Raw genomic sequence first — 24,102 nt, 5'->3', positions numbered from 1 at the left:
TTTCTGTTGGAGACCTTGGAGATCTGTTGTCAGAGTAAACTGTACTGAGAAAGATGGGTCATGGTCTGTCTCAGCTTCAAAGGTTTTGTATGTTCAACCCCCATGAAATCACAAGTCCTTGAAAAAAGATACCCATTTGTAGTACATACCTCCTATGTCAGCTGCAGTTTCTCAAATTCTGATCACATCCAGCTATGTACAATCAATGTAATATATTTGGCCTCAGGGATTGTGCCCCCCTCATCTGTGAGGTTCCATGTTGTTGGATATTTGAGGAGGAAGGCTCCTTAAATGGCCAGCAGATGCTTCAAGATGCTCTTGTGTATGACTAGGATAATAATAATGGAATAACGTCTGTTGAAACCAGGACTGTGTTCAGTATTTATACAGGAAGAGGTAATTAGTATTTCATCCATCCACTGTTTCCTGTGTGTTCATCAGGATGTTTGATTAATTTACAACTGTATCTGCATTGCATGTTTATATGGTAATGGAGATTAATCCAACTCTCCCTTATTTTCCATGTTGTTCTTTGCCTATGGAACCTGGGGAGGTGTGTGCTAGACTAAGCATTTATTTTCATCTGTATTTTATTTTCTGATTCTTTCCGACAGGTCGGTAAGGTAACAGCTGACTTTTCACAAGATGAAGCCATGACCCCATTCTTCCCAGCCTCATTTGGGTGCCAAGGAAGGCGCCAAGGAACTAATATTATCAAGATTTACATTCTCCACTTGGCAGAACAAGGCATTTTTAGGAACTGGGAAAGGCCAGCCCCCACAAGCTGCCAAACATTGTGCATAATTTCTGTCCAGCCGTTATTCAAATATGAGAGTAAATGGATAAAAGGCGGGATATGAAGAAATGGTGGGTGGCAGGCCCGTAGCTATGAGGGGTCCTGTGGGGGCACAGCCCCCTGACTGCTAGGCAGGGCCTCCTGACTTGGGGTCCCTAACCAGCCTTCTGTGCCTGGGCTGCATCCTCCATTCTGCCGTCGTCATACACCATTGCTTCTGCTTGCTTAGGGGACGTGATCATACACAGTTGCTTCTGCTTGCTTAGGGGCTGGAAGAAATCTCTGACCCCTCAGCAAGCAGAAACAACGGGGCATTTTTAGCCCCCAGGACTGAAAGTTAAGCTCCCTGTTGCTTCTGCTTGCTTAGGGGCTGGAAGAAATCTCTGACCCCTCAGCAAGCAGAAACAACGGAGCACTTTCAGTGCCCAGGACTGAAAGTTAAGCTCCCTGTTGCTTCTGTTTGTTTAGGGGCTGGAAGAAATCTCTGGTCCCTCAGCAAGCAGAAACAACGGAGCACTTTCAGTGCCCAGGACTGAAAGTTAAGCTCCCTGTTGCTACTGCTTGCTTAGGGGCTGGAAGAAATCTCTGACCCCCCAACAAGCAGAAACAACGGGGCATTTTTAGCCCCCAGGACTGAAAGTTAAGCTCCCTGTTGCTTCTGCTTGCTTAGGGGCTGGAAGAAATCTCTGACCCCTCAGCAAGCAGAAACAACGGAGCACTTTCAGTGCCCAGGACTGAAAGTTAAGCTCCCTGTTGCTTCTGTTTGTTTAGGGGCTGGAAGAAATCTCAGGTCCCTCAGCAAGCAGAAACAACGGAGCACTTTCAGTGCCCAGGACTGAAAGTTAAGCTCCCTGTTGCTACTGCTTGCTTAGGGGCTGGAAGAAATCTCTGACCCCCCAACAAGCAGAAACAACGGGGCACTTTCAGCGCACAGGACTGAAAGTTAAGCTCCATGTTGGGCTGACGTGGGGCTAGAGGGCACCTGCAAGAAGTGGCCGTTCTGGCCCTCAAGTGGGGCGGTGGGGGTAGGGGGCGGATGGCTCCATTTCAGACAGGCCATGGTAGGGTAGGCTGGTGCACACAAGTGGAGATCCCAGCTGCAGTCCGGGGCTGGGGATTACTGGAGAGGTGATGTTCGCCTGCAGGGGTTTTCTGGCCTGGTCTCGTTGGCCGCTGGAGCAAGGGTGGGAGCTGCGCTTGGGCAGCCTCAGCTCACCCTCTGCTGGAAGAAATCTGAATTGGAGGTCTTGTAGCCCCAGAAGTCAATTGCGACTTGGTGGCGCCTTCCCCCCCTTGTCCCGCCGAGCTTGCCTAGCTGGATCCTGCTACAGGTAAGGGCAGGAGACTGTGCAGCATGTATCTAAACCTCTGAGTGGCTCCCTACCAGAGCTGCTGGAAGAGGGGTGGAAAGGGATCACCTTGGGGCAGCTGTGGGGAGGAGGGAGGCTGTATAGCAGTGAGCTGGCAGCTTTCCTCCTCAGCAGTGGTAGGAGAGAAGGCCATGGAGGTTGGGGCCACTTTGTGCCCCCTGAAAAAAATCAGGGCCTCCCAATTCTTCAAATCCTGGCTACTGAGCTGGTGGGTGAAGAAAGGAAAGTGAATGGGAGAAAAAGAAAAAGGTAAAAACCAAGAGGTAAGGGTTGTAAATGAGAGGCAGAAAGAAAAAATGAAGAGGATGCAAGAGGAAAGGGGTACAATGGAAGAAACAAGGAAATGGGAGCTGAGCGAGAACACGACCAAAAAATGAGAATCTAATGGGGCACAGTAGAGAAAAAGTGAAATGTGGAGAGGGGGGAGTGGAAGATAGAATGGGTGCCTGTAGGCTATCCGAAGGCGGTGGAAGAAATGGAAAGCAAGCAAAGGTGAGAAAGGAAAAGAGCAGGAAGAGGCAAGGAAAATAGGGGAGTGCAAAAATCACCATGAGAAAAATGGGGGGGGGGAGGAGATAAAGAAGAAAAGGCAAAGGAGTGATGAGCGAAGGCCAGAGAATGGGAGGGAAAAGCGAATCAGGGAGAGCCAAAGGTAGCAGCAGCAAAGGAAGGCAGGAAGGAGATGTGCTTGAGGGAAGAGCCCCGCTTGACGCAGCAGCAGGCGCTACCCCATCCCAGCCAGCCCACCATAGGCGCTCCTCCTCAGCGTCTGGTGCGCGCCAAGGCCGCGCGCGCCCGGCTTGAGCGTAGCGGCGGCCCCCTTTAGGCGGGGACTGGAGCTGCCCTTGGGAAGGAAGGGAAAAGAAGGAGTTTGGACAGTGAGGAGAGCAGCCGCTGCCGCCGCCTCCTTCTTCGCTTCGGCAGCATGATGTTCGCCCAGCAACAGCAGCGGGAACCGCCGCCGCCACCCCCTCGAGGCTGAGTCGCCTGCCGCCGAGTGAGGCGGGCGCTCGGTCACTCCTCTGCTTTCTGTTGACCTCCCGGCGAGGCGGGCCGAGGCAAGCCGGGCTGGTCGCCGGCCCACTTCAGGGCTGCGGTGCATGTTCTCTCCCTGCGAGTGCGTGAGGCGAGGCGGCAGGAGGACTATGAAAATGATCCGGTTCCGGAGCTCGAGCATCAGGTCTTTGAGCCAGGAGATGAAATGCACTATCCGATTGCTGGACGATTCCGAGATCTCCTGCCACATCCAGGTACGTCTATCCAGCCGGGTGGCGGGTCATCGCGTATCTAGGCATTGCTTCCCTTTGATAGTAACCCCGGTTTTACCACCGCCGCCTCCCACTCCCCCCGCAAAAAAAAGGATGCTGCATGGTTGGCTCGCCCCAATCTCCTCCAACGTGCTTTCTGTGCATGCATTGGCATCCCTGTTGTATTTGTGCCAGCCCTTTCCCCTCCTGCCATGCCCACCTGCCCATCTCACACGCATGCACTCACGTTCTGCCCAGAGCGCTCACTATTGTGAGAAGTTGTTTACAGGCAGAGTGAATCTAGGCAAGGTTGGATGGTTACCACAAGCGGTGTGTGTATGTGTGTTGAAAGCTGATGCAGAGCTTGCAAGGGGAAGAATGGATCAAGCAGACTGTTTTGGGGCTGTGCTGGAAACCAAGAAAGTTCACTAAAAGGACCTAGATAGTGCAACAAATGCACATTTGCTGCACATTAGTTGTGTGAGATCTAGACAGCTTTCTTCCAAAAAGGCCTTCTGTGTTGCAGATATCATATTTTCTTAGAGCTCAAATGACAAGATATTGTTGCTAGGAAAATGGGATTCTTTCTTTGCAAGGGGAGCCATTGTGAATTGGAGTAGAGTCTAAAATGTGGTTCTGCACGGCACAGGACTTTATTGGTTAGTGCCTATGATGAGAACATTGATGCTAGAGAGAACTTTCTTTCTGTAGGCCCGTATTACCGTTTTGTTTTCTTTTATAAAACATGGAGTTTTCATATAGCAAACTGAATTATGGTCCATCCTAGGCAGTATGAATGATTTGGAGTGGCAAATCAACCTATGAACAGCTAGGCTTTTCTTTAAAGATGACATTCCCCCCCCTGTAAAATATGAGCACATAGCCATTTAGAAGAGAAAAAGTAGGGAATTAAACACCACAGACTAAACATAAGAATAAAGTCAAACCGGGCTATTGCTGAAAACAAGCTACATGCTTACTGTGACTAATGGTAGATTCTTGCAGTTTTTGCAACCTATAGCCACTGATTTTGTGGAGCAGTGTGAGGTATTGTTATGGTAAGTAGCATTCCAAGAGCCTGATGGAGTGCTTGAAGTGAAGGAGGCTTATATAGTTCCTAGGCTTTTTGTGCCACTGACCTCGCCGAGCTGTGAGGAAGATTCTTGCTGCCCAGAAGACTTTAGGAAGATTCTCAGTATTCCCATATGCTAAATTAGGCATTTTTAATAGTCATATTGCTCATCTTTCTTACTTGTATGTACATTTTGCATCATTAAATTGATTGAGGAGGTTGGCAGTATTATGCAGTAGCCCTTCCACCTGCCTGTTATTTTTGCTATCTTGGACTAATACTCTATCCAGCATCTGAACAAGAAGTTAGAGCACCCTCTGGCAGCATCACTGTAATTGTTTTTGTAATTGAAGAATATTTACATTGTTCAGTTTAAACAAAGTATATAATTTAGAATTGTCTTCCAGTCAAAGATTTTATAGTTGATGCATAATATGTCACTCAACACAGTAACTGATTAATTAATGGATCAGATGTTAAATAAATGCTCATATTGTCCGTGCCCTTAAAATATTGAAGGAAGTGTAATTAACAAAAGTTATCACATGTTGTTAGCAAGAAAGGTTATCTTTAATATTTTAATATTAGTTTTTCTTACAGTAATGCACAAGAACAAAAATATCTTGAACAAGTAAATAATGCACTTATTAATGCCTGTAAACTATCTATCAGCTAAAACTATAGTTGATTAATTTGCCAATTAAATGGGCAAAAGCTTTCAATTTGGGAAACAATTTGTATTAAATGTATACTCTCTTAAGAGTATTTGGTAGGCTGCATCATGCTTAAAGGCCTTGGGAATAAAATTAAGGATCTGGTGAGGTTTCTACCTTTGTTTCTAACTACCAAGATTTTTGTTCTAGTTTGTGCTAACAAACCTCAGTGATTTTTGTTTTGAGGGTTTGTCATAAAACTTCAAGAAATATAGGTTGTATTTTATTCCCCAAGTGGGGCAAAGGAGCAGTTTCGCTGAACCAACATGTACTTCACAGAAGCTTTTGACTATGTAGTTCCTCCTGCATGATAGCATCAAGAAACTGCTTTTCCTGTCTTTAAAAAAACTTTCATTTAATGGATGCGTGTTACAGAAATAATGTTAGATCTCCAAAGAAAATGTACATAAAAGAATTAAGTAGATTTGTTCCTATATAAATAATTGATCAATAAGTAGAATGCATCTATGAGTAAAATGCATTTGGGACATTTGTGGGTGGGGGGAGGAGCCTGCAAAAGCAAGGAGACCCCTGTCTGGATCAGGGGGCTGGTAACCCTAACTGGCCCAAAGAGTCAAGGTGAGCAGACCAAGGTACCTCCTCCCCTCCATCACTCCACAGGTTTTGGCAACTGGACAAGGATCCTTGATCCTCTTTGATACTGATCAATCATGCAGGCCTAGCAATGGCGCTCCCCTCACAAATCAAATACCAGTAATTTGGACTGCCATGCTCTTGCTGTGTGGATCTGCTACATTTTTAAGGCAAGAGTAGTCTCAGTCTCAGAAGTGGTTCAGCTACAGTAGAGGAAGGTGCTTGGAGCTAGAACAGAGCTGCTGGTAAGGTGAGTGAGAGTTGATTTGCTTTTCTAAAACTGATGGGGAGCATTACCTAGAGTTGCTGTGGAAGGGAACTGTGTGAGTGCTTGGTGCCTGCTGGAGAGGGGGTTCTGATTGCTTTTGTGTGTCTTTTGTGTAGCTGTTGCTGAGTGAAGAGAGCTTGTTTGCCTGGGTAGTTGTTGGCCCCACCCTCTGCTGTTGCTCTGGCTGTTGATTCAGAGGTGGGTGGGGGCTGGAGCCTTTAATTTGCAAGGCTCATCCTTTCCAGAGGGCTCTTGGCCTGTGGCTTTTAGCTGGGGGGGGGTCTAACCTGGTGTTCTGTAGAAAGGTGGGTAGTTACTCACAAGTAGTTTCAAGTGGCAGTTGGTAGTGGGATTTAAAGAGAAGTGAAGATAATTTTTTTTTTTGAAATGGATTGCATCAGTATAGCTGGTGAGGGAGCAGAGGCAGTGACGTGTAAAGAGTGTGGGATGTTTGTATTTCTACCTGAGAGTAGCACGAATTACACTTGCAGCAAGTGTAAGTTAGTGGCCCTGCTGGAAGAGAAGATACAGGGACTGGAGGCATGATTGTCCACACTGCAGTGTATAAAGGAAGATGAGGATTTTCTTGACAAAACGCATGAGGCGCTCTTGAAAGGACAAGAGGAGGGAGAGGAAACGGTATCTCAGCAATTAGAAGAGAACTGAACACAGGAGGAGGGTTTCTGGAAAAATGTAACCCGAAGGAGAAAGAAAATCAGAAGATGTTCTGAGCCTCTGCTGCTCAGCAATAGGTTCCAGGATCTCCCCACAGTAACTGATTCTGAACCATTGGAACAAGGGCTACTTCCCCAGCCTCCACAAAGCTTGAACAAAGTTTCTCAGTATCCTGTGGATAAGAAGCCTGGAGCTTCTGCTCACCAATATAGAAAGAGAAAGGTGGTGGTGATTGGAGACTCCTTGCTCAGAGGGGTGGAGCCCAAAGTTTGCCAACCGGACTTGTCATCCCAAGAGATCTGCTGTCTGCCGGGTGCATGCATCCAGCATGTGACAGAAAGGATTGGAAGATTTATCAAGCCCACAGATTACTATCCTTTCTTGCTGATCCACGTAAGAACGAATGATACTGCCCATCACAGCCCTGAACATATTACAAAAGACTATGTGGCTCTGTGTCAGAAGGTGAAGAAGTTGGGCGCACAGGTTGTGTTCTCGTCAGTGCTTCCTGTTGAAGGCTGTGGCATAGGACAAGAAAGAAGAATACTTCAAACAAATGACTGGCTATGTCGATGGCGTCGTCAGGAAAATTTCGGATTCCTGGACCATGACTTACACTTTTGAGATGGTGGTCTTCTATCAGGAGATGGTTTGCACCTTACAGCAGTAGGAAAAGGGTGTTTGGTAACAGCCTTGCTAACCTAAAAAGGAGGATGTTAAACTAAATTGTATGGGGGAGCGAGACAATAATTCAAAGCCTCGTATGATGCCAGAAACTGGGGATAAGAACATTAAAGATTTGCAGAGAGTGGCGCATATGCTAGGTAATGTTAACTTGCAGGTTTGTATGGAATCTAAACCCTCAGGATGCATAAAACATGGATTCCGATGTCTCTACACTAATGCACAGAGTATGGGAAACAAACAGGAGGAACTGGAAGTCCTAATACAGGAAGGAGACTATGACATAATAGGCCTTACTGAAACTTGGTGGGATGCCACTCACAAGTGGAATATTAGGATTCAGGGGTACAATTTATTTAAAAGGGACAGGCAAATGAGAAAGGGCGGAGGCGTAGCAGTATATGTGGAGGTATATACTTGTGAGGAAATACGTGAATCTAAGCATGGCAGCTCAGTTGAGAGTCTCTCGGTAAAAATAAAAGGAGTAAGAAATAACAGTGATATTATGGTGGGGGTCTGCTATAGACCACCAAGCCAGGCAGAGGAGTTGGATGAGATACTCCTACAACAGATTGCAAAGTTCAAGAGAAGGGATACAGTGATCATGGGAGATTTCAATTACCTGGACATCTGTTGGAAGTCCAACTCTGCTAAAAATGAAAAGTCAAATAGATTCCTGACTTGTCTTGCTGACAACTTCCTTTTCCAGAAAGTGAAGAGGAAACAAGGGGATCTGCTATCTTGGATTTTATTCTCACCAACAAGGAAGAATTGATTTAAGAAGTGGAAATAGTGGGCACCCTGGGCAGTAGTGACCATGTGATTTTGGAATTTACAGTCTTAGGGAAGGGGAAAGCTATACGTAGTCAGACTTATAGGTTGGACTTCAGAAAGGCAAACTTCGATAAACTTAGAACTATGCTGTAAAATCCCATAGTCAGAAATACTTAGGAAGAAGGGGGTTCAGGAGGGGAGGGAGTTTCTTAAAAGCGAAATTCATTAAAGTGCAATCACATACAATTTGTACGAGAAGAAAAAATGGAAAAAGTCTACAGAAGCCGAGTTGGCTCCATAAACAGCTCTCTGAAGACTTGAGAAATAAAAAAGGCTGCTTTAGGAATTGTAAGGAGGGCCTTATAACCAAGGATGAATATAAACAAATCAGCAGTGCTTGTAGAGAAAAAGTTAGGAAAGCTTAGGCTAGCCGAAGATGCTAAAAACAACAAAGAAGTGTTATTTTCTTATGTTCAGAGTAAGAAAAAGAGCAAGGACATGGTAGGCCCATTGCGAGGGCAAGAAAGTGAAATTGTAACAGGTAATGAAGAGAAGGTGGAACTGCTCAATTCCTACTTTTCCTCAGTCTTCTCTTCTGAGGGAAACGGTGCTCAACATGGCAAAAACAGAACATATGCGGAGGGTATGAAGTTCCAACCTAGGATCAGCATAGGGGTAGTGCATAAACACCTAGTTTCTTTAAATGAAACTAAGTCCTAAGAGCCAGATGAATTGCATCCAAGGGTTCTAAAAGAGCTTGCGGATGTAATTTCTGAGCCTCTGGCTATTATTTTTGAGAATTCTTGGAGAACAGGAAAGGTGCCAGAAGATTGGAGGCGGCCGAATGTTGTCCCCATCTTCAAGAAGGGGAAAAAAGATGATCCAGGTAACTACCGACCCGTCAGCTTGACGTCTATACCTGGAAAAATTTTAGAACAAATCATCAGTCAGTCAGTCCTGGAACATTTAGAAAGAATGGATGTGATTACTAAGAGCCAGCATGGGTTTCTCAAGAATAAGTTATGTCAGACTAACCTGATCTCTTTTTTTGGGAAAGTGACTACCTTGCTGGATCAGGGGAATGCTTCAGACATCGTTTATCTTGATTTCAGTAAGGCTTTTGATAAGGTTCCACATACTATCCTTGTTGACAAGTTGGTAAAATGCTGTTTGGATCCTGTTACCGTGAGGTGGATCTGTAACTGGTTGACAGATCGCACCCAAAGAGTGCTTGTGAATGGTTCCTCATCCTCTTGGAGAGGAATGACAAATGGAGTGCCTCAAGGATCTGTCCTGGGATCTGTTTTGTTTAACATCTTTATCAATGATTTGGATGAAGGAATAGAGGGAATGCTTATTAAATTTGCCAATGATACTAAATTGGGAGGGGTTGCAAACACAGAAGAAGGATACAGAAACAGGATACAGGATGACCTTGACAGGCTGTAAAACTGGGCTAAAACCAATAAAATGAAGTTTAACAGGGATAAATGTAAAGTTCTGCATTTAGGTAGGAAAAATCCAATGCATGGTTATAGGATGGGGGAGACTTGTCTTAGCAGTAATATGTGCAAAAAGTATCTAGGGGTTTTAGTGGATAATACACTGAACATGAGTCAACAATGTGATGCGGTGGCTAAAAAGGCAAATGCAATTTTGGGCTGTATCAACAGAAGTATAGTGTCCAGATCACGTGATGTGATGGTATCACTTTGCTCTGCTTTGGTAAGACCTCACCTGGAGTATTGTGTTCAGTTTTGGGCACCATATTTTAAGAAAGATATAGACAAGCTGGAACGGGTCCAGAGGAGGGTGATGAAGTTGGTGAGGGGTCTGGAGACCAAGTCCTATGAGGAAAGGTTGAAGGAGCTGGGAATGTTTAGCCTGGAGAGGAAGCGGCTGAGAGGTGATATGATCACCATCTTCAAGTTCTTGAAGGACTGTCATCTAGAGATGGTGTGAAATTGTTTTCTGTGGCCCCAGAAGGTGGGGCCAGAACCAATGGGTTGAAATTAGATCAAAAGAGTTTCTGGCTCAACATTAGGAAAAATTTCCTGACCATTAGAGCGATTCCTCAGTGGAACAGGCTTCTTCAGGATGTGGTGAGCTCTCCTTTCTTGGAGGTTTTTAAACAGAGTAGCATCTGACAGCAGTGAAGATCCTGTGAATTTAGGGGAAAGTGTTTCTGAGTTTCCTGCATGGTGCAGGGGGTTGGACTAGATGACCCTGAGGTCCTTTCCAACTCTATGATTCTGCCCTAGTGGAGGTCTGCCCAGGCATGGTACTTCATACATATGATGTGGTAGCAGGTGTGCTTCTTAATTTCTCTACATTTAGGACTAGATTAAGGAATACAAACATCACTGGTTATACTTGTAGTGCCTTCTGGTGCATCCATTATATATACCAAGTACTGTGCAAATCATAGCATTATGAAATCTGTAATAATCTAATGGAAGAGAGTGTAAGTGTGATCCCCAAACAATTCGTATCATTTTTACTCAATTTTAAACCAATTTAGGTTTACTTCTACAGTTAAAACTGCTTAAATTCAGACTGGATTGCAAGAAATGATTGCATCACTATCCTATGGTTGCTTTACAAGTTATTTTCTCTCTCTCTGAGAAATGCATACATACTTTTTGCATGTTATTTGTGTTTATTTACATTCATGTTTCAGAACAACAGCAGCACATCAGAGTTTGCATTCTCTTTATTAGAATTTTCAGGAATTTTGTATATAATATAAGGTCTGACACCTCTAGGAAATACACTATAGGTAATTTTGTGGTAGGATTGGACTTTTCAGCTGCCTGATGTAAAATATGGTTGGCTACCAAGCACAGACCTTGGGTGATATACGTACCTTTAATAATGCTTCAAGTGACTAACATGTGAAGGAACAATCTGAAATTGCATTTGCATGAAGGTTGGGGTACACAGTGAGCCACTTTTCTTAGTGGTTCATGATACAAATCATCTGCCATCTGTGCCAGTGATACTGCAGAACATTCCTGTTGGTGATTTGCCCAGTTTGGAGAAGGCTTCATGATAACAGCTGACCTTTATGTCAGTTGCATAATAAACAGCCTCCATCCAGATGCAATTTCATACATTCTCTATGTTGCTCATTATGTGTATAACATAGACCTCACTTCTTTGTAATAGGGTTGAATTTACCTCATTCTTGGTACTGAATGAGATGGAAACCCCCAAGTGTTTCCATACTGCCAGTGATTCAATAATAGGTCAAGCATCCAAGACCATTCATGTTCCTCATATCTATCCATTGGCCTTCATGGAGTCATTTTATGCTCCATACTATTCTGTATTAGAGGAATATGCTTGTGGAGGTCCTTGTTCTCATATCTCTAGATACATCCATTTCATTTAGATAAAATTATTTGCTGATCATGCTGTGCAGAATCATGGACTGACATGTGTTTGCCAACACTGCCAAGAGAGTCAGTGAATACAGAATTTGCCTCAAGCTTTTCAGAACATCATGAAATAGGAAAGAGTTTCTCTGAGAAAGTGTATGTAAATCAGTAGTTCTTTAATAATGGAATGCTGTAGTGATGATTTCATGACTTAAATGAGTGAGTGAGCATCATACTGTTTAATGCAGCATGAATGAAAAATAAAATAGTATCTAAATATAGTACTTTGAACCATACTTTTCAGCTTTGTGTGCTTAACATTGTATAAGGCTGTGAGCAAAGTCATATTTATTCACATGAACTGACAATTAGGTCTTTGTGGTTCTGGAAGTCAGGAAGGAACACATTTACTGAAAAGCAAATGACAAATAACTGGCTTGCCACCCAGCGCTGACTCTAAAGTAAGCATACCTGTATGTATGATATAATACTTAAATCAGTGGGCTACTAAATATAGATGTTGCTTCACAATCAAAAAGTCAAGCACACAATACCTATGGAGTCTAATATTATGAAGTCTAAATACTATATTATGTAGTGTTCTTCAGTTCAAAATATCCTGAAATACCTGGAGTGCTTTCAGGTGGCCTTAAAAGCATCTGTAGCAGTTTAGAACCAGATGTATGCCTAGGGCTGCCAAAGTCCCGCCATGAGAGGGGGTTCCCCTGATTTGGAGGCTCCTAACCCACCAGCATGGAGTGGGCCATCAGGGGATTCCTGCCCCCAAAGAGCTCTGTTGTTGTGTGACATCACCCGGAAGTGATGTCATCACACTAGGCACCTTGCATTAAAAACTATGCATAAACTCCCCAAATGCTAGAGCATCCCTGGCATTATACCCACCATAATGATGTCGCCTCTGGGTGACATCATCGTGCCATGTAGGCAAAGTTTGCACAAGATTGATCCCTTGCCAGAGCTAAGGTAAGACTGGGCAACTTTATGTATGCCATACTTTTAAATTTTGATTTGACAATCCTAACAAGAATCAGAGCAACGTACTTCTTGCTTTTCTGCTCCGTATTTTAATAATCAATCAATGAAATATGTAAACTTTCATTTGTGTCTGTCATGATCCTAAGTCTAGTGCAGCCTATAGGCTCCAGAGAAGTCTGTGTAGGAGTGGCTAGTGGGTCTACATCTCCCAGGATCCCTTCTTTCCCTCTGATTGGGTGGCAGAGATTTTGCAGAGAAAACTGGCCAAGGAGGGGTGGGACTTGGGACGAAAACATAAAAAATCAAGCCACAGACAGAGTGTGTTCTCTCTGGAAAAGGCTGCAGGGAGAAAGGTTCTCTCTAAGAAAAGGCAGAGAGGGTTCTCTCACTCAAGGAGGTGAGTGGTATTAGGAAAGGAATGTCTAGTCAGATGTGTCAGGACTTTTATTTATTTACACCAACCTTTGCTGTTTCTTATTTCATTGTTGCACTAAATGTTTTATTACCACGTGTTGTTCTAGACCATTTATATTAAACTTCTTGTTAAACTTCCTGAGTCCTCATGTCTCTTTGGTCACAGTTAAAAGGTACCTGCTAATAGGGAAGATACAAGGGTTGGTTGAATGCTTTGGGCCCTCACAGATAGACCCTTACCGAAGTGGTGGCAGCCAGTAGAAGGCCCTTCCTGGTCCCCTGCAGTGTGACATTATCCCAGACCATTATGATAATAATGTATAGGCTCTATAGAGATTGTTTATGTACTGTATATGATGTGGTAGCTGCACATTTAGAAATGCCTGCACATTTAGAAAGACTTTTCAGAGTAAAGGATGAGTATTAATTGTAGTTGTTATGTCCTGTTTTTAAAAAACTGTGTCTGCAGTGCATCTGCTTTCCTCTTTAGGCATCGTGCTTTGCCTAAGACAAAGGCATGCTTGAGTATATCCTGTTAAGAACCGATACTGTTTGGGGGCAAATTAGATGCCCTTTTGGTGCTCTACAATGTCCACTTTTCTTACCTTTTCAGAGTGTACCCAAGAATTTCAGAAGTAAATGTTGGTTATTTATTCTACAAAATAGAAAAACAGGTTGCTTACCTGTAACTGATGATCTTCGAGTGGTCATCTGTGCATTCACACCCATGGGAGAAAGCGCGCCTGCGCTGACCCGATCGGTACTTAACAAGCCAAGGATTTTCGTGCTCAGCTTCAGTGGGCATGCACAAGAACCCCACCATGCATACTCACAGAGTGGGCACGGACATTCCGTCAGTTCCTTCTGACCGCTGTATGATCCTAAAGAGTGCCGAAGGACCAACAGCAGTGGGGAAGGAGGGTGGGTGGTGTGAATGCACAGATGACCACTCGAAGATCATCAGTTACAGGTAAGCAACCTGTTTATCTTCTTCGTGGTCTCTGTGCATCACACCCATGGGAGATTAGCAAGCTAGGCCTATGTCTGGAGGAGGGTGCTGGAGGTCATTCAGACACAGCAGACAGCAGAAGCACATTGCACACTAGAAAAAACACAAGTGTAGATAGACAGTAGAGGCATAGCAGCATGCTGACTGGCCTAGATCGTAACTCTGTAGATCTGTTGTATAGACCTCTGTGGATCACCTGGTGCAGCAGAGACATGGCTAAGGCCCTAGCTGAGTGACCTCAAGGCAGGTAAAGAGGCAACCCATGGTAAGGGACAGTAGGGCTCAGGATGTCCTGTTAGGCCTCTGGGAAGTCTCTGAGATCTTACAGTTTAGCTTGGAGGAAACTGGAGAAGAATACGTTAGTATTGTTTCTAGAGTTGAATGAAGAATACAAAAGGAGGACCCTTTTGATATCCAAAGAAAGGAGACTTTCTTTATTTGCCAACCTACAAAAAGAATGTTTGAAAAAGAGATGTCAGAGTTACAAAGGGAATTCAGACTCTATTTCCAAGAGAAAGAATACTGCTGGAGAGTAGGGAAGAAGTATATTCTCATAATGAAAACAAAGGCTATCATAACGTAGTCCAGCTATTCAACCAGTAATCAATAACGCTGCTCCCCATGACACGAATGAATGGAACCAGTAGCCAGGGGTTTGGAGAGGTTCCCTGGCAGGATTGATAAGAGAAAGGCAGATGCCAAGGCGGAGTGGACATTTGGCATAAAGATGAAAGCCAAGGCAGCCTTTAGGAAGTGAGTAATAGAAGAGTGTGAGGATGACCGGTACCCATCAATGGAGGTACAGTGTGCCAAGGCGGCCAGGAGGCTGTTCAACCCAAGAGGAGTTGAGGCTGCAGCCCACAATGATGCTAATAGAATGTTCCATATTTGGAAGAAAAGTAGGGGGAGTCTCTGGGACGAGATGACGCAGAAGAGGAAAGTAGCGATGGCAAAGCCATCATAGTTATGCCCTAGAGCAGTGAAGGCATGACTTAGGATTTTGTTGGCTACCCTGGAATGTCAAGGTGCACATGGGAACATGTAGAGGTATTGGCTGCGTCGCAGGAAAGGAGACAAGATCTGGTATCCACTCCTGCTCTGGGGTAGAATTGCTGATGTTTCCTATCTTACTCAGATGCTGTCGATTGGCGAGTGACTCCATAGGCATAACAGAGGGTGGAGAAAAAACCTCTCAACATGAGGGGATGCCGCCCTGCAGGTTCAAGAAATTGCCTGTATGTTCAGGTACGCAAGTGGGCAGATGACCTGTGGGAAGAATGGAAGTCCATACCGTCTGTCCGCATTCCCAGTACTAGGGTACAAGCATCCTGGCAATAGTCCATCTGTGACAGCTATAAGATGAGGGATGAGGCATTTATGCAAGGGTGAACACAGACCTCTCTGCAAGTGATAGCTGAGGGAAATGTGTAGTGGATCTTATTGCCAGCGTTCCCAGAAAATGATGTGGTAGTTGGCATGGTCGGGAGGTTATAAGTGACTTGATACAGCCTGCCCCTGCCTCATGTTCCCGGTATTCCAAGGAGGTCTCCCATCCAAGCACTTGGCAGGGTTGGCCCTGCTTAGCTTCCGAGATCCGATGAAATCAGGTTTGCCTGGGCTATCCAGGTCAGGGCTGGTAAGCTCTTGACACAGGATCATTCATGTGCATCTTCCAGAACCAGAGACTGGTTTGTAATGATCCAAAAGGAAGGATAGGGAGTTGGAGAGATGTCCCGAAAAACAGAAAGAGCTCCCATTATGCACCAATCCCATGGTTTGGGCAGTAGGGAGAGGTGGAGCAACAGGGGGTCTCTGAAGAGTCAGAGAGATCTGAGGCACCAGAACTCCAGAAATGTAGGACATGCATGAGGAGGCTGGTAAGCACCCGGACTGAGGTGGTTGAGGCCATAAGGCCCAGAGAGGATCGACATGGAAAACTGTGTGGTCTTACCATGTTTGGAGCACATGCACAAAAGAGAAAGTTCTGTACTCCCCGTATGATGTGTGCATGTGTGTGGACCCCACAGGCTGGCATTCATAGTTGTCCCTATGGACTAAAGGATTTTAGATGTCTTTCTTTCTTTCTTTCTTTCTTTCTTTCTTTCTTTCTTTCTTTCTTTCTTTCTTTCTTTCTTTCTTTCTTTCTTTCTTTCTTTCTTTCTTTCTTTCTTTCTTTCTTTCTTTCTTTCTTTCTTTCTTTCTTTCTTTCTTTCTTTCTTTCTTTCTTTCTTTCTTTCTTCCTTCCTTCCTTCCTTCCTTCCTTCCTTCCTTCCTTCCTTCCTTCCTTCCTTCCTTCCTTCCTTCCTTCCTTCCTTCCTTCCTTCCTTCCTTCCTTCCTTCCTTCCTTCCTTCCTTCCTGGAATAGGTCAAAGTGGACTGAGCATTGTAAATGAAGATCTATTTGGAGTTAGCAACCAACAGTTACAGGAGTGTGGTTAAACCTAGGAAGCAGAGCAGGCTGAGAGGAGCATTATAGTTTGAGAGGGATGCATGATGATTTCAAGTGCCTAATGGAAGTGAAGTGGTCCAACTGAAATGTAGTGGGAATACACACTCAGTAAATTAGGGGTGCCAATCCCTACTTCACGTTAGTTGGCAAGAGCATATCATGCAGGGCAGTCCTGCTAAAATTGTTCTAGAGGGACTAGTGCTAGTATCAGTTGGAGAGCCAGTTTGGTGTAGTGGTTAAGTGCACAGACTCTTATCTGGGAGAACCAGGTTTGATTCCGCACTCCTCCATTTGCACCTGCTAGCATGGCCTTGGGTCAGCCATAACTCTGGCAGAGGTTGTCTTTGAAAGGACAGCTGCTGTGAGAGTCTTTTCCAGCCCCACTCACCTCACAGGGTGTCTGTTGTGGGGGAGGAAGATAAAAGGAGATTGTGAGCCGCTCTGAGACTCTTTGGAGTAGAGGGCGGGATATAAATCCAATATCATCTTCTTCTTCATCTAGTGCTCTGTGGATCCTGATGAGGCAGAGGCCTCCCAGTCCTGTTCTTGATACCATGAAGTGCTGAAAGGGAAGGTGGAAACTTGAAAGGGTAGAAGAGTTTCGTCCCTGAACAGGAATAACTGGACTTCTGCCAGGAGGACAGTTGGTATTAATATGAGCCTTCAACCGGCAGTTAGCTGATGCAGCTGCACTACATTCTCTCAGGTAAGAGAGAAAAGGTGTTGGTTAGTACTGAGGCAGAACCCTGCTTCCAGGAGAGTTCAGATGGTTGGTGCTAGGATTGTCGTTTGTTCTAGGCTGGGTCCTGGATGGCATAGAACCTGGAGGCAGACCCAGATTGTAGAGCGTTGTGATACTCCTGAGCATCTCATGCCAAATAGTATCTGCAGTAGAGTGGACAACAACTGTCTTGAGCAGGAAAACTTTAGTATATGTTCTTGTGCCCGAGGCAGTAGAGCGAAGACATGATTGGCATCCAGGAATGACAACTACAAATGATGAGTTGTTGTGAGGACAAGAGCATGCCCTCTTTGAATTAGTTTGACAGCAGAATGCTGAACATACTGGGGGTGGGGGAGGCAGTGCTTCTGAGAGTTGTTGCTCTAACATAAACTGCCAGTACTTCTTCACCCAAAGGGTGATTAACATGTGGAATTCACTGCCACAGGAGGTGGTGGCGGCCACAAGTATAGCCACCTTCAAGAGGGGTTTAGATAAAAATATGGAGCACAGGTCCATCAGTGGCTATTAGCCACAGTGTGTGTGTATATATAATTTTTTTTGCCACTGTGTGACACAGAGTGTTGGACTGGATGGGCCGTTGGCCTGATCCAACATGGCTTCTCTTATGTTCTTAGTAGCTGGTGTGAGTGGAGCAGCGGGGTTGGGTACCAGCTGAATAAAATGTCTTGCCCAAGGTGTCAATTTCCCTCCTCCCCCCCCCAAAAAAAAGGGGGCTAGAAAGAGAGAGTTCAGTCCCCAGTTCATGTATTGTACACATATGATCCGGCCAAGGAGAGGGACTTGGAGTAAGGATCGGTGTAGTTCGAACTTCTTAGTCCTTTATGGCACTACTGCTAGAAGGGGCATGGGTGGGTGCTAAAATAGCAAATGCCAAGTGAAATGATGTTAAACACCATTGCAGTGGTCGAGGGTTGAAGTTGATAGGAGAAAGCGTCAGGGTATAGTCTAATGCTTTCATGTAGTCACCATAGGAGTTAGGGTCATCTGATGGTAAAGGCAGAGACCATAAAGCTCAGGGTAAAGAAACAGCGTGGAGGTAGGCAAGGCTTGATCTGCATCAAAACAGCCAGGGGATGGATAGAGATGCTGATATTCGGTGCTGATGGCAGAGCCATGTGAGTCTTCTCTGGAGGTTTGTGCGGATGCTTCTTCTAGCATTGATCCAGTAATAGAGCAGCCAGGTCGTTGTTGCCAACAGTAGTATGATGGATGGTAAAGCATCCAGTACCTAAGGGAGGTTGCATATTGCTGGGCCAACTTGGGAGGTCCTTAGAACAAGAGCAACAAAAAGCTGCTGGGACACGGAACGTCGGTATGGGGGAGCGCTTTGGCTCCAGTGCCCACGAGACTGTGGCCAAGCAGAGGGGCATTGGCGCTTGGGGCCACAAGCATAGATGGGAAGTGCGTTTGCGCTATGAACTGGAGTGCGGAAGCACTCGGATTGGGAATAAACTGAGCGTCGGAGGGCTCAGTCGGCGATGTCAGGAGTTGAAGACAGAAGTAATTGCCGATTCCGATGCTTATCCTTCCAATGCCGATCCTTCAGTGGGCAAGTGGCGTATGACGATAGAAGTCATGTTTGCCATGCCTGCTTCCACCTCGAATCCCTTGTCCTCCCCACAGCAGTTGCTGACAGGTAGCGAGGACTCTGACTTCAATGCCAAGAATGCTCGTAGGACAGAGCGGTCAGCATCGGAAAGGGAAGAGCCATGAGAGTGTCTTGCTCTCAGTGGGCTCTGGCGCCAACATAGCGAGTTGGGCCGTGTGTTGTCCAGGCTTGAAGACATTGAAGTCCATTGAATCAGTTAGGGAGACGACTCAAGCAGTTTGAACAGGCACATTGCTGGCTTTTTCCTCGCTAGTCAGGAGGATTGGTGAAGATCTATGTTGCGAGTCCCTCTAGGCAGGGAGAGTGGAGAAAACGAATCAGGAGGGGAAATTTGACTCCAGCACTTAAGTCGGCAAGAGAGCCCGCCTCCACTGCTTTTCCGTAACAGGGAAGGGGGAAAAATGGGGGGGGGGGAATCCGAAGGGCTGAGGAGAGTAAAGTTTTCGACCTTTCTCTATCTCACTAGGTTTGTTTGTTATTATTTGCTTTTGAGATAACATGAGAGGCAGAAATAGGATTAGAAGTGGCTATTTGAAAGGGGAAGTAAAAGTACCAGCTGGAGCGAGGAGATCGACTAATCAGCGCGGTGGTCAGAAGAGAACTGACGGGATGTCCGTGCCCACTCTGTGAGCATGCGTGGTGGGGTTCTTGCGCATGCCCACTGGAGCTGAGCACGAAAATCCTTGGCTTGTTAAGTACCGATCGGATCAGCGCAGGCGCCCTTTCTCCCATGGGTGTGATGCACAGAGACTACAAAGAAGATCTTTATTTTAAATGCGTGACCTTGTATTTAGTGAGAGGTGTGGAATGTGTCCTCTGAGGTGTCAGTTGTCAGTGCTTTCTACAAGAATTAAGATGTAGACAGTAACACAGTACACTTTAATCTTTGTTTTCATCCATACATTTATTAATTACTATTAGAATGGTAATTGAGTCATGTTTTAATTCCCACTGTTTTCCTCTTGAAGTACTATTTGCCATTATGCCAGACACACAGAGAAGTGTTTGCTAGGCTTCATGTCTTACAACTAATTTTTAAATAGCACTTTCTTCAGAGTCTCCTTTCTAAGATTCATTCTCCAATGTGAAATGTGGTGCAAACTGAGATAAATAATCTTTGAGACAAAGCACAAATGTAGGGCTGTGTTATAACAGAATAGTTCAGGCAGGCAAGAGAAAAAGGGAGTGTGGATTATACCGCTATGTATGGGATAGACTACCAATTTGCTGCGCATTACCTTATTGTCATGTCATTGTTTTATACTGTTGCAATACCATTTTTCTTCATTATATCCACACTCTGTGTCATATCAAACCTGCTGTGCTTATTCAGATTTTGGTAATCTTAATCCTAATACATTGCTCATTTGATGTCTTCTCATATTGATTGTATCAGCACTTTTGTTCAGTCACACGGTCAAGTCCAACTCTTTGCGACCCCATGGATAAACACCAGGCCCTCCTGTCTTCCACCTACTCCAAAGTCTGCTCAAATTCATGTTAGTTATATCAGTAACTCATCTTTTGCCATCCCCTTCTTCTTTTGCCTTCTGTCTTTCCCAGCATCAGGATCTTCTCCCTGATGAGTGCTCCCTTCTCAGTTGGTGGCCAAAGTATTTGAGCTTCATCTTCAGTATCTGACCTTCCAGGGAACAGGCAGGGTTGATTTCCCTTAGGACTGACTGATTAGATCTTCTTGCAGTCCAAGGGACTCTCAAGATTCTTCTCCAGCACCACAGCTCAAAAGCATCTATTCTTCTGTACTCGGCTTTCCTTATGGTCCAACTCTCATAGCCATACATTACTACTGGGAATACCATTTGACTATATGGACTTTTGTTGGTAGGGTGATGTCTCTAATTTTCAACATACACTGTGCTGATTAGATTTTTCTTATATAAACTGTTATCAATTTTTACTGCTTTGAGTATCAGTGGAAAAGGTGAACTATAATCACAGTAAATAAATGAACAAAGAAATAAAACAGCTGCTGGAAGATTAACCCCACAGTGAAGAGATGCCAAAAGTTGTCTGCTAAGAATGTAAGCAAGACTGAAAGCACTTCAAAGGAAATCAAGAGGTCAGTGGAGCTCTGACTAGGCATGAAGAAAAGTGCCATGGAAGGCAGAAGGTTAAAGGATTATGCAGACAGCAGAGCCAGCAGGAGATTTAGTGAATTTATATTTATCCGCAAGTGATGTCAGAAACATAACAAGAAAAGTCATGTTGTATTGCAGCAGCATGTAGAAAGCAAGGATGAGAACATGGGAGGGACATATTTAAAGACTGCAGATAATGCATGTTTTGATTGATTCTGTAAATACAGTATTGGTACAGTATTTTCTTATTGGACATATTCATTTTTATGTGCATGGCTATAGCTTGCCTTTACTAATAACATTTTTTAAGAAGTCTATACTATCCAGAACCATGAAGAAAAATCTTGGGCCTAGGGAAAAAAGTGCTATCTATTTAACCCCTTCTTCTTCCCATGAGACTAGGGTTGCCCTCTCTAGGTTGGGAAATTGCTGGAGATTCGGGAGGTGCTAGAGGGACCCCAGGGGGTATGATGCCATGGAGGCCACACTCCATAGCACCCATTTCCTCCAGGGGAACTCTGAATTCTATGCCTGGAGGTTGGCAACTCTATGTGAAATGAAGATTGACAGTTTTACTCTGGGGGTCAACCGGCATGTGGAAGTAGGCCAGGTAGGTGGCCACCTAGGGCACCACCTGGCCTACTGGAGTGCCACTGGGTGCCCTGCCCCGCTGGTCTTGCCTTCCTGGGTCTGCACAGACTGGGAAGCTGAGAGTGGTGGGGCGGGGGGTCAACGTTTGGTGTCCTCCAAGCCCACCTTCCCTTTCATGGGAAGGTGAGCTTGGAGGAGAGCATGCCCCGCCCCCGTACTCTCAGCTTCTCGGATCTACACAGACCTGGGAAACCAAGAGTGGCAGTGTAATGGTATGTGCTGTCCTCTGAGCCCGCCTTCACTTGCAAGGGAAAGCAGGCTCCAAGGAGTGTGCAGGCTGCTGCCCTGCTGCTCTCAGCTTTCCAGGTTTGCCCGGGGCAGGACAGGGCCTAGGGTGCCAACCCTGCGGATCTCCTGACAGCAGTGCCCATTGCCCACTGCTGCTCAGCTGGCATGACATAATTCTACTTCAACATTTCCCTTTGGTTGCCAGGCCATGACTGGCAATCCTAAATGAAATCCTCCACCTGGTTTTCAGTAAATCATCCCAACATTGCCTAATTTCTAATAGTTTCAGACCACATATATTTATTAAAACAGATATCTGTAACTCTCATATTGTTTGAATTGTGGTGTATTCTCCTCTCACTGAAACCGTTTGTATTGTGCCCTATGAAGTACATAATAAATAGTCACCTTTAAAAACTGCTAAACGAGCAACACAAAATGTACACTGGACAATTTTATTTATAAACAAGGATTTTTGCAAGGACTCACAAATTTGTAATAATGTAAGCTCAGGTTGTATGAGCAGGGGAGGGAAGGGGAATATAAACTATTGTCTTCTGGTCTGGTATTAACAGAAAGAAATCATACTCCTGGAAAAAATACAAAACAGAATAAGTGAAATTTAGTTCATTTTACAGAAATGTGAGATCCCTAGGAACCCTATTTTATACATAATAATTGTTCCAGCTTTTTTACATGTGTTAGAGAGGGATTACATTGTAACATGATGATTAAAGCATTTATGCCTAGATGCCTCCAGCGTTTGAATACTTGGTAGAATCTTGAGAGTTTCTGGCTTCATTAAAAACAAGAGATCTGTTTCTACGGACATTTTTACACAGCCTAAGTATTCTGGTATGGCAGCTGGCCAGTTACTGCCCAGCAACAGCTTTCTTCTGTCATTTCAGACAGACCCGTTTTAGTAACTGTACGCTACTGGAATACTTTTACCTTTTCTGACAGTGTTGGGGGTGTCCTGGTAGTGAGGTGTGCCTGAGGTGTCATTATTGAAGACTTCTTCCATGTAGTTTTCAATGCCTCCTCTTGAATCTAAATTGCTACGGCAGACTATAAGAAATGTCCTGTAGCACTTCCAGGAGTGCCGGCCGTTTTTTTGTGCCCTTTTTTTTTGCTGGCCAGCATGCTATTTCTTCTTTTTTTGTTTTTGGAATGTCTTTTTAAGGCCACTATATCGCTGAAACAAACCAGTACAACAGCACTACAATTGAGATGCATGGACCCCATTGTGATGCAGTTTCATATTGCTCTTAAATGGACATCCCCCCCTTGCAAAAAAGGAGAGATCACATGCTGCCTGGTGAAAAGGGGCATGAAAGGGAAAGTGAAACTGTATGAAAGGACACAGCGCTTCAGTGATGGATCCCTGTTGGAAGGGAAAGTACTGTGTGAAACTCCCATCCCTGTACCAGAGTACTCCCTGATGACATAATAACGATTGCCTTCCGGTTTAGAATGGAAAATGTGAAAAGTTTAATAATAAGTGGCTTGAGTGGCTATGATTGTGACTCAGTGCCTGTGTTACGTGGTAACTTGCTGTTGTTATGATAGTTGTGATATTTTAATTGTTCTCTAGAGTTTGGGTAGCATGGTTTAACTAGATTTTTCTATGCAGACATGGTAATCCCATTACAACTAATAATCCCATTGTGTAATAGTAGTGCAGTTTCTATAATGTTTGAATGCAATATATAAGAAAAGATGTTATAAAAGAAAATATTCATGGTCTAGTATCAACTCAGCATTCCTTCTAAAATAATTTAATTATGATGCCTATGTTCTTCAGGCAGGCCTGTCCAGTGATAAACTACCATCTTGAATGCAGTCAGCCACGTGTAGCAGCCCTAGGGTTGCCAGACCCGCCAGTGGAGGCCATGGCCATAGCCAGTGCTGGGGCATTAGGGATGGTGCCCCCTCTCAACTTAGGGGTGCCCCACCCCAGCTGCTGGTCCCTTCCCCTTCCCCTGGAGAGGGGCAACATCAAGGATAAATTTACAATATCCCTTAGAGGAGCCAGTATCCTCTCTCTGCAGGCCGTGACAAGCCAAGATGAGCACAGGTTGAAGAGGCGAGTGGTGGGCTTCACAGCTACCAGAACCTTGTCATCCTCTGTGGGAGAGATGCTTGAAGTGGTCCCAAATTGGACCATAAAACAGCCAAGGGGCTTCCAGTTCTGCTATTGTTTCAACTGTGGTGGGGAGGTCATGGTAGAGTGACAAGACTTAGTCCGCAAAATAGCTCACAAATACCTCAAAGCCAGTGTCCAATTCCTTACTGCAGGGGTGGCCAACGGTAGCTCTCCAGATGTTTT

General features: G+C 44.8%; 2 protein-coding genes across 2 annotated transcripts in view; one reads left to right on the top strand and one right to left on the bottom strand.

Annotated features, from left to right (window-relative positions):
- The window catches only part of IDNK (IDNK gluconokinase), a 91,705-nt gene that overhangs the window by 40,070 nt on the left and 27,533 nt on the right, over positions 1 to 24,102 (bottom strand). The gene's annotated exons all lie outside the window — the stretch shown is intronic.
- The window catches only part of FRMD3 (FERM domain containing 3), a 208,801-nt gene continuing 187,593 nt past the window's right edge, over positions 2,895 to 24,102 (top strand). Inside the window, exon 1 of the mRNA XM_060235396.1 lies at positions 2,895 to 3,416. Within this exon, the coding sequence (XP_060091379.1) occupies positions 3,267 to 3,416 (150 nt within the window). The 5' untranslated portion in view covers positions 2,895 to 3,266. The remainder of the gene's footprint in view (positions 3,417 to 24,102) is intronic.

Source organism: Heteronotia binoei, chromosome 4, assembly GCF_032191835.1.
Source record: "Heteronotia binoei isolate CCM8104 ecotype False Entrance Well chromosome 4, APGP_CSIRO_Hbin_v1, whole genome shotgun sequence".
Classification (NCBI taxonomy): domain Eukaryota; kingdom Metazoa; phylum Chordata; class Lepidosauria; order Squamata; family Gekkonidae; genus Heteronotia; species Heteronotia binoei.
Note: the sequence above shows the minus strand (reverse complement) of the source record. Positions and strands in the feature narration are given on the sequence as shown.